This window comes from Vipera berus, assembly GCF_964194415.1.
Source record: "Vipera berus genome assembly, chromosome: 3".
Lineage (NCBI taxonomy): Eukaryota > Metazoa > Chordata > Lepidosauria > Squamata > Viperidae > Vipera > Vipera berus.
This window is the reverse complement of record NC_138204.1, coordinates 176,975,952-176,990,942: the sequence shown is the minus strand read 5'-3', so window position 1 is coordinate 176,990,942 and position 14,991 is coordinate 176,975,952. Positions and strand designations below refer to the sequence as shown.

Genomic DNA, 14,991 nt, shown 5'->3' with positions numbered 1-14,991 from the left:
AACTGTTTGCTGGGGTCTGCTTTACTTGTTGAGCAAATGCTCTCATGAGGACTTTCAAACAGATTCAACATAGCAGTTAGATTGTGAGAAAAAGTCCCAAGTCACAGGGTACACCAAAGTACATGAATTCAAGAACATGCCATAATATCAGGAAAAATTTGCTGTGAAGCTTTGATTCTAGATTTTTAGAATATTTCCAGCATAGATAGAAAAAGTAGTCTTCTTTATTGATATTTCTTTAGTCATTAAACATAGAAGCTTCAAAATGACCACAGAAAACAGGCAAAAGAATAAAAAATCCAAGCTTTTTTTTAAAATGATTTTTTAAATCCTGAAATGAAACAAAACTATCTTGTGTTTTTCAAAGCCTGTAAATATATATTTACCATACAATAAAGTACTGAAGACAAATGTAAAAGATGACCCAAATGTGAAATTTAAGTTATTTAGCTGAAAAATACGTCCTTGTTTTAAATATCTAGGTTTTTCTTGCTTACTTGATTTTAATGCTGGCATATTTCATTGGGTCTCCTTCAATTCAGAATTTAAAATTTAAAATGTTGCAACATATCCCACCTCTCCCTTTGGGTGCCCTTCTCCCCATCTTTTATCAGTATTTAATACTGTTGTTATTTATTGTATTATTATTTTAATGTGTACTAGTTTTAATGTTTGCAAACCACCCAGATGAGATGGGCGGTACATACTCTTAATAAGTAAGTAAATAAATAAATAAGTTAGTAAGTAAGTATAAATAATAAACATGGAAATCTAGCTAGTTGTCTGTGGTCCCAGAAAATGCCTTTAAGCATAAGTGGGATGTTTTCACCTAAAGGTTAAACAGCCCCATCTACCCCATAATCAATGCACCATTTAAAACTGCTTCCATCCAAGGGGCTTGCCATGTTGTACAGAGGAGGGAGGAGGTGGCTACTATTTCTGAAAAATTAAAACAATTGAAAAATCTTGCAGGATGCATAGAAGTAGCATTCACCTTTCACCAGCACAAGTTGCCTGGAAAAGGACCGTAATCTGTAATTCTTTTTTCATTGTGTCTCACTTTGGGTGCACTTTCAAAAATTTTGCAAGCAGCTGCATAGATCTGAGAAAAAATACTTGCTTTCTACACATTTCCATTCATTCTGTGTTTCAAAGGATTTGTACAGCCCTAGCAGACAAAGAGGTAATTCAAATGTTGACTGGGAAATTCTGGGAGTTGAAATCTAGACATCTTAGAGTTGCCAGGGTTAACAAATACTGGTTTAAGTTAAATTATTAAATATATCAACCCTGTGTTCTATTATTTCAATGCTTGTATTGAATTTTGAAATATTGTTGTTGTTAGCTGCGAAGTCATGTCCGACCCATCACGACCCTATGGACAACGTTCCTCCAGGTCTTCCTGTCCTCTACCATCTTCTGGAGTCCATTTAAGCTCTCGCCTACTGCTTCAGTGACTCCATCCAGCCACCTCATTCTCTGTCGTCCCGTTCTTCTATTGCCCTCAATCTTTCCCAGCATTAGGCTCTTCTCCAGTGAGTCCTTCCTTCTCATTAGGTGGCCAAAGTATTTGAGTTTTAGCTTCAGGATCTGGCCTTCTAAAGAGCAGTCAGGGTTGATCTCCTCTAGGACTGACCGGTTTGATCGCCTTGCAGTCCAAGGGACTCGCAGGAGTCTTCTCCAGCACCATAGTTCAAAGGCCTCAATTCTTTGGCGCTCAGCCTTTCTTATGGTCCAACTTTCACTGCCATACATTGCAACTGGGAAGACCATAGCCTTGACTATATGCACTTTTGTTGACAGGGTGATGTCTCTGCTTTTTAGTGTGCTGTCTAGATTTGCCATGGCTTTCCTCCCCAGGAGCAAGCGTCTTTTAATTTCTTGGCTACAGTCCCCATCTGCAGTGATGTTGGAGCCCAGGAAAATAAAATCTGTCACTACCTCCATTTCTTCCCCATCTATTTGCCAGGAATTGAGAGGGCTGGATGCCATGATCTTGGTTTTCTTAACGTTAAGTTTCAACCCAGGTTTTGCACTCTCCTTCTTCACCCGCAACAAGAGACTCTTTAGTTCTTCTTCACTTTCTGCCATTAGTGTGGTGTCATCTGCATATCTTAGGTTGTTGATATTTCTCCCGGCAATCTTAATTCCAACTTTTGATTCATCTAGCCCTGCCTTTCTCATGATGTGCTCTGCATATAAGTTAAATAGGCAGGGCGACAGTATACAGCCTTGCTGGACTTATTTCCCAATTTTGAACCAATCAGTGGTTCTGTGTCCAGTTCTCACTGTTGCTTCTTGACCCACATATAGGTTTCTCAAGAGACAAATAAGATGGTCTGGTACTCCCATCTCTTTAAGAACTTGCCAGAGTTTGTTATGATCCACACAATCAAAGGCTTTAGCATAGTCAATGAAGCAGAAATAGATGTTTTTCTGGAACTCCCTAGCTTTCTCCATGATCCAGCGTATGTGGGCAATTTGATCTCTAGTTCCTCTGCCTCTTCGAAATCCTGCCTGTACTTCTGGTAGTTCTCAATCCACATACTGCTGGAGTCTAGCTTGTAGGATTTTAAGCATAACTTTACTAGCATGAGAAATGAGTGCAATGGTGCGATAGTTTGAACATTCTTTGGCACTGCCTTTCTTTGGAATTGGAATGTAAACTGATCTTTTCCAATCCTGTGGCCACTGTTGTTTTCCAAATTTGCTGGCAAATTGAGTGTAGCACTTTTACTGCATCATCTTTTAAGATTTTAAATAGCTCAGCTGGAATACTGTCACCTCCACTAGCTTTGCTGTTGCTCACCTTTTCTAAGGCCCACTTCACTTCACATTCTAGGATGTCTGGCTCGAGGTCAGTGACCACCTCGTTGTGATTATCAGGGACGTTAAGCTCATTCTTGTATAGTTCTTCTGTGTAATTTTTCCACCTCTTCTTAATTTCTTCTGCCTCTGTTCGGTCCCTGCCATTTTGGTCCTTTATCATGCCCATTTTTGCATGAAATGTTCCCTTCATCTCTCCAATTTTCTTGAAAAGATCTCTGGTCCTCCCTATTCTATTGTTTTCTTCTATTTCTTTGCACTGTTCATTTAAGAAGGCATTCTTATCTCTTCTAGCTATTCTCTGGAATTCTGCATTCAATTGGGCATATCTTTCTTTTTCTCCCTTGCCTTTCGCTTCCCTCCTTTCCTCAGCTATTTGCAAAGCTTCCTCAGACAGCCGTTTTGCTTTCTTGCATTTCTTTTTCTTTGGGATGGTTTTGGTTGCTACCTGTTGTACAATGTTACGAACCTCTGTCCATAGTTCTTCAGGCACTATCAGATCTAATTCCTTAAATCTATTTGTCACCTCTATTGTATATTCAACAGGGATATGATTTAATTCATACCTGAGTGACCTAGTGCTTTTCCCTACTTTCTTCAGTTTAAGCCTAAACTTTGCAATGAGATGCTCATGGTCTGAGCCACAGTCAGCTCCTGGTCCTGTATAGAGCTTCTCCATCTTTGGCTGCAGAGCATATAGTCAATCTGATTTCTGTGTTGACTGTCTGGTGATGTCCATGTGTAGAGCCGCCTCTTGGGTTGTTGGAAAAGAGTGTTTGCTATGACCATCGTATTCTCTTGACAAAATTCTATCAGCCTGTGCCCTGCTTCATTTTGTACTCCAAGGCCAAACTTGCCTGTTATTCCGGTTATCTTTTGGCTTCCTACTTTAGCATTCCAATCCCCCATGATGATAAGGACATCATTTTTTGATGTTAGTTCTATAAGGTGCTGTAGGGCTTCATAGAACCAGTCAATTTCATCCTCTTCAGCACCGGTGGTTGGGGCATAGACTTGGACTACTGTAATATTGAATGGTTTGCCTTGGATTCGAACTGAAATCATTCTGTCATTTTGAGGATTGTATCCCAGCATTGCTTTTCCTACTCTTTTATTGACTATGAAGGCTACTCCATTTCTTCTGAGGGATTCTTGCCCGCAGTAGTATACCTGATGGTCATCTGAATTAAATTCACCCATTCCTGTCCATTTTAGTTCACTGATACCTAAGATGTCGATGTTCAGTCTTGTCATCTCTTCTTTGACCACGTCCAGCTTTCCTTGATTCATGGATCTTACATTCCAGGTTCCTATGGAGAAAAAATCTTTACAGCATCGGACTTTCCTTTCACTACCAGACACATCCACAGCTGAGTGTCCTTTCGGCTTTGGCCCAGTCGCTTCATTCTTTCTGGCGCTACTAGTACTAGCCCTCTGTTCTTCCCCAGTAGCATATTGGATGCCTTCCGACCTGAGGGGCTCATCTTCCAGCGTCATATCGTTTTGCCTTTTGGTACTGTCCATAGGGTTTTCATGGCAAAGATACTGGAGTGGGTTGCCATTTCCTTCTCCAGTGGATCACTTTTTGTCAGAACTCTCTGCTATGACCTTTCCGTCTTGGGTGGCCCTGCATGGCATAGTTCATAGCTTCATTGAATTACGCAAGCCCCTTCGCCACGACAAGGCAGTAATCCATGAAGGGGTTTGAAATATTGAATATCGCTTATAGTCCAAAATAATTACATTGACTAGCCCAGGTATTCACCAGGAGTTGAACTTGTCTAGAAAGAGACTTTATTTTATAATCTGTTTATCAAAAATGAAGATGACCTTTAATATTGGGCAAACCTTAATGAAAATCAGGGAAAAAGCAAATTAACTGGGAAAGAAAGCAAAGTGAGAAACTGTTTAGGTATTAAATAGAAGTGAAATTCAACTGGCCAGCAGTCCTTTCATGCACCAGGTACTCTTCAAGCTGGTCTCTGTTGGCATCCCTGTTTTCTCAGCAGTTATGTCTCCTGCAGCTGCACCTTTTTACCCTTCATCTCATATTCTTCTTAGACAAAGATAAATTTATCCTTCTCTCATATGAATGGGGGAAGAGTATGTTCTTACAAATGCAATAAGAGGCATGCCCTAAGTTTTATTTTGCTTGCAAAAAATTGATGACGTTTCCACGGTACAATTGCTGTAGATCTTCATCATCTTGGACTTTATTAGAGAGAGACTATCACTTCACCTTCTTACTCCTGGTTATTGACTTAGTCAGCTATTTTTGTTAAGATTATCTTTCTTCCTTTTGCTTACTCTCTGGAATGCAGAACCAGAAATGTTATGGCCAGTTTGGAATTGTGTTAAGACAGACATGTTTACTAATGACAGTACACACACACACAAAAAAAATAAATAAATACTAGAAATGCTGCTTACAATATATAGCATTGTTTACTATCACAAATACAATATAAAGATGCCTCCAACTCAAGTTGTTTCTTGGATACCGGTAGAAATGTGAATTTTATACAGGAATAAATAGGAGATTCTATGGATCATTAGCTACATAAGTTCACTACATAAATGTTCTTCCTGATTTCATTTATCTTCATGAGTCACCATTATTACAGTAAAATCTGTTGTTAAGTCTTATGTAATAACTATTTGATTTAATCTTTCTGCTAGCAATTAAACTGAGTGAATAGGACCTAAATAAAATGTACTTCCTTCCAAATATTGTTGTTTTTCATTAATTGCTCCTGCTATAGTATGGAAACCATATCATTGAATCAAGACTTAATATTTAGAGTTACTGAAATCAATGAGATTTGTTGTGTCATGGGATGATTAAAAACCCATTTATGTATGGTTAACCCCAGAACATGTATGTCTATGAATAAATTTTGAATTATAAAATTAAAGAACATTTGTGTAAAAATATGTACTAATGCATAATTAAATTTTACCTCTTGACAATGCCATGTTTCGCTGTCAGAGTCTTCTACTTCCAGGCGAATTTTGCAAATCTTATTAAACTTCTTATCTAACTCCAAAGATGTATGGTAAGATTTAGCCCTTTTAAATGATCCTTTAGGAATGAAGACTGAAGATGATGTACCTTTATCATCACATACTGTCAGAATTAATTTAGAGTTCCTGTTATTGTCTGACATTTCCCTAGTTATAACAGTGACATCCCAAGTCCCTAGAAATCAACAAAAAATAATTTGTTTGCAATGCTACATCTGAAATGTAAAAAATGCTTAATTGTTTATCAGTTCTATAGTATAATTTACATGTTTTGCATATATAAGGTAGATGGAATAATTGACAGTTTAATTACATTATCTTGTAGAGTATTACAATATTATAATTCATATAAAACTCATAGATAGATTATTTAGTAGTCCTGGGACTTTCTTTCTTCAAAAAAATGTCTGAGGAAGACACTATTTTCATTTTATAGAAACTTTTAGCCAAAAATAGGATTTTAGGTGGTAACTGAAGACCTTGTCATGGAAGTCCTTGTCACTGTATCCTCTGAATATAAATACAATGTTATGTTTATGAAAAGCACCATTTCTGAATTCAAAGTTGCTTCAGCCATGGATCATTTTGAATTAAAGATTTTCTCCAAGTAGAAATTTAAGGTAACCCAATTAATAAGCTGCTGCTTTTGTGAACACATAGCCAATGAAAACACTCTAGCAGATCTATATCCCTTGCTACTTGAATTCTTTTATTTGCCACACTCCTTGTTTTAACTAATCAAAATTAAAACAGTGTTTCAAATATGAGTGAATACAGTACTACAGAAAAAACAAATACAATGATTTTTGAGTATTTAATACAATATATATTTGAGAATACATGTTCCAATGAGTTTATTCCTTCTAAAAAGGAATGAATATTGAGTTAATATTTGTCTTTGGAGTAGTAATATGATCGTTTCAATTAATTAAAATTTAAAGCACCATTCCCAAATGTGATTGGGGAAAAGAAAGAAAATTCAGCTAGAACAGGTGAGGAAATAGCCTCAAATCCGATAGCTTTATGTCTCATGCATAGAGAAATCTGTATTTTTTTTCTCTCTCCATGGTACATTCAATCCCCACATCTCATTTAAAACATTGATTATTCTTTTTAATCTTTCCATGTGTTTATCTATTTTCATTTAAATATTATAACTGCATTACCCAGCTTTACAAAATGCCAAGGATATACAGTTTGCATTAAAGATATTGTTCTGATAAACCTGTCTTACATGCTTTTTTTATTCTCAGTAGATCCAACCAGGAAGGACAAAGATGCATCAAAATAGAAGCTTGAAAGCATTTTATTGTATATCTTACCATGAATATCTTTTGTCAGACTTTCTTTATTGGTTTTTCCAAGAAGCTGTAGTTCTCGTTTCATCTTTCCATCACCAACACCGCTGTCGAACCATTGGTGGCACGAGAATACATACTGACTATCGCTATTCTCCAATTCTTGTATCAAGATTTGGTCAAGGTACCATCCAGCTCCATAACCGGAGTTATTGTGTTCCACCAACACTGAGCTTAACATCCCAAGATCAACTGCTTGGATAGCAAAGGTACTTATCTATTTTTGGATGGGAGTGAAGAGAATTACCAACAATTAGGAAGACATTCATATTAATAGAAACATAATTATAGCATCCATGATGATTATAGCATCACTCCTGTTAGGGAATAAATCTATATTATTTGAGAGAGAAAAGGAATGGATGGATAATTCTGGCTGATCTCTTAAATGGTAATCATAGAATGGATTCAGCTAGTATCTGGATCACCACCATAATCCAGGACTTTTTAAAAACTGAAGAAAAGGCAATGTATAATGCTTCCCTGTTGTTGCCAAGACAGTAGCATGGCTGTATCTATGTTGTCACAAGAAATTAAGCTTGACTCAAAGAAGACATTTCTTCAATGAGTGGAAGGAACTGTAGATGCCAGTGATAGTAACAAGATGACCAGATGGATGATAGCAGCGGCATATCTTGGCAATCAGTACAGTACCAGATTAAAACAAATTAAATAAAACCTCAAGAAAAGAAATTAAAAGTATATTAATGTGATTTACAATACTCTTTAGGAAAGATTGCATTTTTCTTGAACAAAAAAAAAAGAAAACTGATATTTTTACCTTTATATATTTAGTTATCATCGTACAAATCAGTTACCATGGCAAATGCTATCCTTAATGAGCAAGTATATGAAAAAGACCAAAATAGGTAACAGGCATGAAAAAACATATTGAAAATAACTTGGAACATTTTAGCACTTTTGAGTTTGTTATGGAAATTATAAATCCTGTTGTGCCAGTATATACACTCATACATAATACTAATTCTGGCAATATTAATCTTCCTTTTATTTATTCTTTTCCAGTTTCAGATCCATTATTAAGCACATTCTGTATCACAATAACATAGATTTGTGAAACAGTTGTCCAAGAGACACTTTGTTATCAACAGATTCTCCTCATGATGGAGGAAATTTTAGTTTTCACAATTTACTAAAATGAACTTTTATGTTATGCCATTTATTCCTTTGTGGAAATGCTAGCTGCTGAAAGACAAAAGTGATTCTATAGAATTGACTTTCCTAATTTAAATTTTGCTTCAACTAGGTGAAAAAAGCATTTTCTATTCATTTAACCCATTAAACCAATAAAAGCAGTTAGCTATAAAGATAGTAACTCAAGTGATAGAAACCGCTTTTGTTTTTACAATGTAATCAAATTCTTTGTTTTTCTTTTATCAAATAACTAGGGCAGCCTGTAGCTAGCAATGGTGTCTGAATAGTGATCACATAATCACAGAGAGGCAGCAGTGGCTGCAACTATGAAGACCCATCCTTGTTCAGTGCCATTGTAAAATCTGGTTGCTGAATGAATAGTTGTTCATTGAGAACTGCCTACATCTCTAAAATAAGGGAAGGGAATGCAAATGAATTTTGCAAGGATGAATAGAAGTTTGGAAATTGGCATTGCATCAATAATGGTTTGCAAACACTATCATCATCTTAGGGGGTAGTTAAAAAATCAGCATCTGAAAAGGTTTTTAAATGTCCTCTTAGAATTCTTCAATATAAGACATTCCAGAAATCTCTTGGGTAAGTAAATCAATTGCTTAGCTAATTTTACATTAATTTTTAATTACCAGAGATCTGTAATTAAGCAGCAGGACATTGTATTAATTAGATTTGGTGTGACCAGAGAAAGGGTAGGTTAGACTGAAAGCAGATATCTCATGTTACATTTCTTATTTAGGCTTTCTGCGGCTTAGCATTCAGACTGCTGGTCATAATTTAGGAAATAAATATAACAATCATGGCATCCTGTGTCAACAGGTAAACCAATATTCACTAAAGGCCATAGCAGTATAATATGGATATCTCTCTTCTGAACAATAGTTGTTTCATTAGAATAGCTGCAAAAAGTAACTTGCACTAGGACTTTTTCAAAGAATTAACAGTTCTTTTACTATAAGGCATTTTAATGACTTAAGCTTTTAAAAATGATAGTGAACATACCATGACTTAGGAATTTATTTATTTATTTATTTATTTATTTAGATTTATATACCGCCCTTTCCCGAAGGACTCAGGGTGGTTTACAGGATATTTAAAAGAAAATCAATACAAAAGTTAAAACAAATTAAAAAAGATTAAATGAAACCCTGAGAAAAAATAAAAACCCAGTTAAAATTAAAAATTAAAAAATTCTCAGCCTGGGCCAGAGAGCTCGAAGAGCCAGGTCTTCAGGTCCCGGCGGAATGAACGGAGGTCAGGAGCAGTCCTAAGCTCCGTGGGCAGCTGGTTCCAAAGGGCAGGCGCGCCCACTGAGAAGGCCCTACCCCTGGGTGTTACCCGCCGGCAATCTTTAACTGGCGGCACCCTGAGAAGACCCTCCCTGTGGGAGCGCACTGGACGAAGGGAGCTTGATGCTGGCAGCTATACTACAGGTGCTTTTTTAAATGCAATGAACTAATGTACATGGAAAGCTACTAAATGTTTTGATGGGTATGTCAATATGTTGAATGTATGAACATAAACAGATTGGTTTCATAATATTAAATACTTTCTCATATACCCTTTTATCCAGGATTATAGTTCTTGGATGATTGAATGAGATAACTAATTACTTCTGACAGCTTAAGCATTGTCCTAATTTTCTACAAATATATAGCATTACACATGTTTTGTGGATGGCAGTAAGTGCACAATTTTTCAGGTCTTAATGGCAAGAGTGAGAGAAGTTTGAGGTAGTAATACTTTTCTCTTGTAACTAAATTGGTATGTTTTGGCACATGGCTGTTCTACACTCCAATGAAATATCTACAAAATTTCTGAAGCATAACTACACGTGTTCCATACTTACCTGACCCTTTTCAAACTGTGGACATGATTTTGAATGCTTCAGTTTTCTTTTGTAAGAGTCTCCATTCTTTCCAAATAGCACAATAAAGATATTTGCATCTGTTTCAGATGCTGGTAATGTTCCTGTATAAACACTGATTGAATAAGTAATTTCTGTAACAGAACATCAGATGAAAGAACATATGAAAAGAATCCATGTAAAAAAAGAGATAAAACAATCACTCACATATTCTTTCATAGCCTAAATGGTACTTAGTGCTATGTCATAAATCTGACCAGTGGTTCTCAACCTTGGCAACTTTAAGATATGTGGACTTCAACTCCTAGAATTATATGGCCAGCATGCTGTACACTCATGTACAGACTAAAGCTATATATTAAATTCTGAGTTGCTTGTAGACCTAAAGAAGACCCCAAGCAAATGTAAAAATTAACACTTTAAAAGATTTGACAGACTTTAAACAAAAATTAAAAGAAGAAAACCGCCTGTAAAATATACTCAAAACCTCTAATTTTGCTGTGCCTTGGCTTGTAGCAAAGTATCTCATTTGAGCATTAACATAATAAAATAAAATTGGTATGCATGTTTAGAGAACAATTCAACAATCTGAATTTTCAACAGCTCACCATCATTTTCTATTCCAATGGAAGATAACAGTGAAAATGCACATCATATTATAAAGCACTTTCTGCTTTGACTAAGATATCAGAATTAAAATGTTATGCATATTCATATTTCAAATCAGCATATACACTAAATCATAGCATGCATTTCTAAGTCAGTGAAAAAGTTATAACATGAATAGGTTGATTCATACATTGTGTTAAGCCATGAATTGTTGAATTAAACTCAATATTTTTGTTAAATTTACTAACTTTGTGTTAAGTTAGTCCCATTATGGCTTGGTACAGTGTGTGAAGCCAACTACCATTAAAAATCAACCCTGATACAGATGATGATAATGTAGTGTGCTTGTTGTTGATGACTCAGTCATTCTTAAACTCTTCTATCTTTTTCCATTGTCATTCTGTATTTATTTACTTTACAGGGAACCCCATCTTAAACAAATAATGGTGTGTTTGTGTGTGTGTGTGTGTGTGTGTGTAAAACAAAATGGATGCATAAATTAACATAATGTAAAAATCATAAGGCAACGCATAATTAAAAATGACCAAGGCTCCTCACAAACTATCTTTCAGCACAAAAACAAACACACAAAATAGGCTCCATAAACCTTCTGACTCCTGAAAGAAAAGTCAGGCTTTAAGACCTTCTGGAATGCCACCAATGTGCTTGTGTGTGTGGGGGGGGGGAAGAATACCCAAATTTTTGGGAGGGAAGAGAAGGCTGCTGCAAAGCATGTGCCATGACAGAGAAGACATACTTCTTTGGTACCACTAGTTGACTGTTTCACAGAAGGGTTCCAGAGCATGTCTACCATGCCAGAACTGGAGGCATAGCCATAAACCATTGGGAAAAGCAGTCTTGTAAATAATCTAATCTGGTAACAAACAGCATCTTGAACTGACCCCTAGAAATCTGCTGGTATCCAGTGCAGCTCACATAGCAGTAAGGCACCCCAAAATCCATGAACCAGCAATAGTTCCTGTGTGCATTGTAATAGTCTAAGCAGGAAATGATGAGGACTTGAATGACCATGGGCAGAATCTTCCAATCTAGGAATGGGTGCAAGTGGCACACAAGATAATCTTAGGGTAGCTGAGCATGTAGAATCCTTACTATACATTTTGGAACTACCTCAGTCCCTTTTCTTGGACTTCTTCTGACTCTGAGACACCCTTAAGCCTGCTATTACTTTCTTTTTTGAATATAGAGCCTTTACTGCCTACAGTATGCCTAAAAAACCATAAGTTTTTTTATTTGTTTTATTTGTTAGAGGATGGCATCATATATTGTGACAGCACAAGGAAATAAGATATCAAATAAGAATCACAGTATGTTATAAATTAATGGTATCCTCTATGCATGTATCTGCAAGGAAACAGGAATTTTGAAGTTTAGTTGGGAATAAGCAATTAATGGTGGGTCTAACAGAAATCTATGGTCCCACAGACTACTAGCGATCTCCTACTGCTCCAATTGCACCTTCTCAAAATTTTCTAGATATTGTTTCACTGTCCCCCAAGACACCCCTTAGGGTCTGTGAAATCAAAATTATTTAACAACCAATGTTGAAAAATAATACAATATTAAAATCCCATTAAATAGTTGTAAGAGGCAGTAGCAGCAGTGAATGTGACAATTTTAATTTCTAATATGATAAATATTGATAAATATAATTCATAATTTTTAAGAGTGAGAAAGGATCCTGAGAGAAAAAAGCTAAATAAACAACTAGCCTGACTGGGGACAATTTTAATCTCCTTTTTTTTCTTTTGCATGGATAGGTAGCTAGAAAATTTACACAGGAAAACTGACATTTTAAGCTTTGTATTGTCCCCCTTAAAAACTCAACATTTTCTGAAATGGTATAGGGTCTCCTACTGTTGGACTAGAAGACTTCCGAGATGCCTCTCAATTCTATTATTCTATGTTCCATAATCTAATTTTTCCTAATTCTAGTGGAATTTAATGGGCAAAGGAATGATGATGATGATGATGATATAACAACAATAATAACAATAATAATATTAGCAGCTTTGGAGAATAGCTTGACTCCCTCTTCTTTGTGGCAACCACTGAGATATTGTAGCACTGCTAATATGTCACTCCTCATTCTTCTCTTCATTAAACTAGACATACCCAATTCCAGCAACCGTTCCTTGTATGTTTTAGCGTCTAATCCTGCAAAAGGCTGCAAGTGGTAGCACCATGACCATTCCTTAACTTTCAGCTCCCTAAAAGTGCAAAAAAGAACCTGAAAATATGGGCTCCACTACCCTATAATTTTATCAGCCAGATTTCCTGTGTCCCTTAACTAGGAAGACGTCATTTAAACTAAAAAACAAGAAAAGGCTACTCACTCTTACATGAAAGAAAAAAAACCCACAGCAGGACTGGGAAGAGATTTGCAAGTACATTTCCCTCATCTGATTAAGTGATTCTGTTCTTATGCCATAACTGATATATAGTTGGTAGAAACTAGGTTCCTATTTTTAACACAAAAGAATATAGTTGCCTAGCTGAAATCTGGGATATGAGATTTAATTTGTAACACTATTCAGCTCTACAAGTTTGAGTACCAGCCTGAATATCACACCTGTTTTCAAGAGGGAAAAATGTACTTGATAATACAATGTTTCAGGGTTTATTTCTAAGTACAGTTAGATAAAATTATAGCTTTATTGAGATTTCTAAGATTCTTGAAAAAACATACACATATCTATTGCATCTGCCTCTTTTTTAATATGGTACAGTACATTTTGCTTTACTATTTATTATAATAGTAGTAGCGATTTTAGATCTAATTTTGAATCTACGATACAGTGTGTAAGAGAGCTTATTATTCAAATATCAATAGTGTTAACTGGACAGATTTTTTTTTAATTTTCACATTAATCATAACAATTCAGATGTACAGTTAAAATGATTTAGATCTTATATAAACTGAGAATCAAATTTTATTTCCTTTTAGGTTGTTTGTAGAATAAATATTACTACTTTTAATTAGAATCCTCATTGCCTTGATTTTCATGAAAAAGGATGCAGTTTGTTCAAAACTGTCTGCTTTCCTTCTGAGCCTGTTAGATCATTACCACCAATTAAAGTAGTATAAGGAAGGGAATCAATCCTTCACATTGATTAACATTAATAGTAGTTATTATGTTAGAAAAATCATTTTGAAAGATGACTGAGTGGGGACTCATAGTTAGGGTTAGGATTAGGTTAGGGTTGTACACTTTAAGCACAAAACTCTCTCTCTCTCTCTCTCTCTCTCTTATAATAATAGCTGAACAAAAAGTATATAGAAGTAACTCTTTAAGCAACCAGTTTTGCCAATCTATTTGACTATGAGTTAGAATAGGAAGAAAATGTCACCATTTGGCCATCTATGTAACCCACTTTTTCAAACGATTCTAAAAGTTTTAGCAACACTTAATGCAAAATCAAGGGGGGAGGTAATTTTGTCTGCATTTTAATCCTATGGAATGTAATGAAATTTCTACATTAGGCATTTTTGGGTAGAAATTCTATAATCCCATTCAAAAGCCAGTTAAATAAGATCTCCTGGATTTAAATTAACTAGTTATTTGATCCTGCAACACATGCAATTAAAAAAATTCACTCATTTTCTAAGAATCATTACATTGGCATCTAAATCCTAATAATGTCAATGAAATTAAACTCTTGTCTAACTTAAATATTGTTAGAAAATAATAAAAGTTAAAGGTTTTTGCCCATTAAGGCAACTTTTAGTTTTTTTTAAAAAAAATATCAATATACTGTAGAAATGGAATTGTCCAAAAATTATGCATAAATGCAATATCACACGATCAGTAACATGTGACTGGAGAACAGTTTAAGAAGGTCACTCCAACTATTTTATTTTTTTATTAGATAAGTTTCTCAAGGCAGTAAATCTTACACAATAATCCTTTCTCCTGTTTTTTCCACAACAGGAACTGTATGCGATAGATTGGGCTAAAACAGAATGACTGGCACAAAATTACCCAGCCAGCTTTCATGCCTAAGGTGATTTCCTGGCTAGCAGCTTAAGTACTACATTACAACTCTCAGAAACTGAAGCACATCTTCCTCATCTATAGCAATGAGATTGTATGAAATACATACTTTTTGACATAT

General features: G+C 35.5%; 1 protein-coding gene across 1 annotated transcript in view; it reads right to left on the bottom strand.

Annotated features, from left to right (window-relative positions):
- The window catches only part of LOC308666703 (lipoxygenase homology domain-containing protein 1-like), a 226,928-nt gene that overhangs the window by 27,805 nt on the left and 184,132 nt on the right, over nucleotides 1-14,991 (bottom strand). Inside the window, exons 43-45 of the mRNA XM_081325599.1 lie at nucleotides 10,228-10,379; nucleotides 7,173-7,425; nucleotides 5,787-6,025 (exon numbers count right to left, since the gene is read on the bottom strand). Coding sequence (XP_081181725.1) covers nucleotides 5,787-6,025; nucleotides 7,173-7,425; nucleotides 10,228-10,379 — 644 coding nt within the window. The remainder of the gene's footprint in view (nucleotides 1-5,786; nucleotides 6,026-7,172; nucleotides 7,426-10,227; nucleotides 10,380-14,991) is intronic.